Genomic DNA, 1,430 nt, shown 5'->3' with positions numbered 1-1,430 from the left:
TAGCATTAGCAATAATGTTAAAATCCCCACCAACACACCACGGTCCTTGGATATTAGCAGCAAAATTAGCCAGTTGTTCCCAAAGAGTAATCCGATTAAATCTAGTACAAGCAGCATAAACAAAAGAAGCATAACAATTCAGACTACCTACCTTAATTTGACAATGAACAACTTGATGTAAATCCATAACAATGTCTACTTCAATATGGTTATTCCACATTATCCATACTTTATTCGAGCAATTTGCAAAATACATAGGAAAACCCAAAAATTTAGCAGTAGCAGCTATTTTATCAGCATTAATAAGAGGTTCACTTAAAATAAGAAGTTGAATATTGTTAATTCTACAAAGATTTTTAACTCTAATTTTGGAATCCTTACCATCAATACCCCTCACATTCCACATAAGAGCTTTAACCATTACCTTCTTTGTAAGAATTATGAGCTCTGGTAGATCTCGGTGTAGACGGGCAGTTATTTTTACCTTGTTTTCCTTTTTTCTTACCACCTTTACAAACCAAATCCTCCTCCACAACATTATGAACCTTCAAATTAGAAGGGGAAGAAGAGGAATCTTGATTATTAAGAGAGGAAAGATCAACCTTAGATACAGGAATAACTTCCCCTTCCTCATATGTTTCCAAGTTTGAATTAGAGCCGCCATCCCCTAAATAAGTAATATCCTGGTTAGCAATCAAAGCATTTTCAATAGCCACGGAATTAGAATTGATAGGCATTTCATTTAACATATCATCAACTAAAATAAAAAGCTTAGGGTCAGAAACAATTTCATTTCCCTTGTTGTTCAAAACAAAATTACCAACGTTATTTAAAACCTCCTCTGATTTATCCGGAACGATCTCCTTACCAGAATCCTTTTCTCCCAAAACATTTCTTTCACCAGCATCCAAAGACACATTGTGCAAAGCAGAGGACGGTTCCGCCTGAATAACATTTTCTTCAAAATTTTTATTCACTATGGGCACATACACTTTGTTATTCACGGTAGATCCAGGTCCTCCGTTAGGTTGCACAACATTTTTCTTCAAATCCGGATTAAGTTTAAAACAATCAGCGACGGCATGACCATGCATTTTACAGTGATTACAAAATTCTGGAAATTTCTCAAATTCAGCTTTTTGCATATATCCATAAGCTTTAGAACCCACCCAAACTTCCTTCGGGTGTTTTTTCGATATATCCACCTCAACCAAAACTCTAGCTACAGAGGGACGGGTTTTAGAAGCAGTAGCCTGATCAGTTTGGAGAGGTCTCCAGAAGATAGAACCCAACGCATGCAGCACTTTAGAATTAAAAAAATGCAATCGTAAGTTCGGAAATGAAATCCAAATCGGAACAATCGGAGATTCTTCTTTTATATCAAAAAACAGAATCCATTTCAAAACATGCATTTGACAATTATAAATGAA

General features: G+C 35.5%; 1 protein-coding gene across 1 annotated transcript; it reads right to left on the bottom strand.

The window, feature by feature from the left end:
* Window positions 1–413: 413 nt before the first annotated feature.
* LOC110113827 lies at window positions 414–1,412 on the bottom strand. The gene has a single exon (XM_020846530.1). It carries the CDS (start codon window positions 1,410–1,412, stop codon window positions 414–416), a length of 999 nt encoding a protein of 332 aa, XP_020702189.1.
* Window positions 1,413–1,430: the final 18 nt, after the last annotated feature.

Source organism: Dendrobium catenatum, unplaced genomic scaffold, assembly GCF_001605985.2.
Source record: "Dendrobium catenatum unplaced genomic scaffold, ASM160598v2 original_scaffold_114802, whole genome shotgun sequence".
NCBI classification, from domain to species: Eukaryota; Viridiplantae; Streptophyta; class Magnoliopsida; order Asparagales; family Orchidaceae; genus Dendrobium; species Dendrobium catenatum.
Note: the sequence above shows the minus strand (reverse complement) of the source record. Positions and strands in the feature narration are given on the sequence as shown.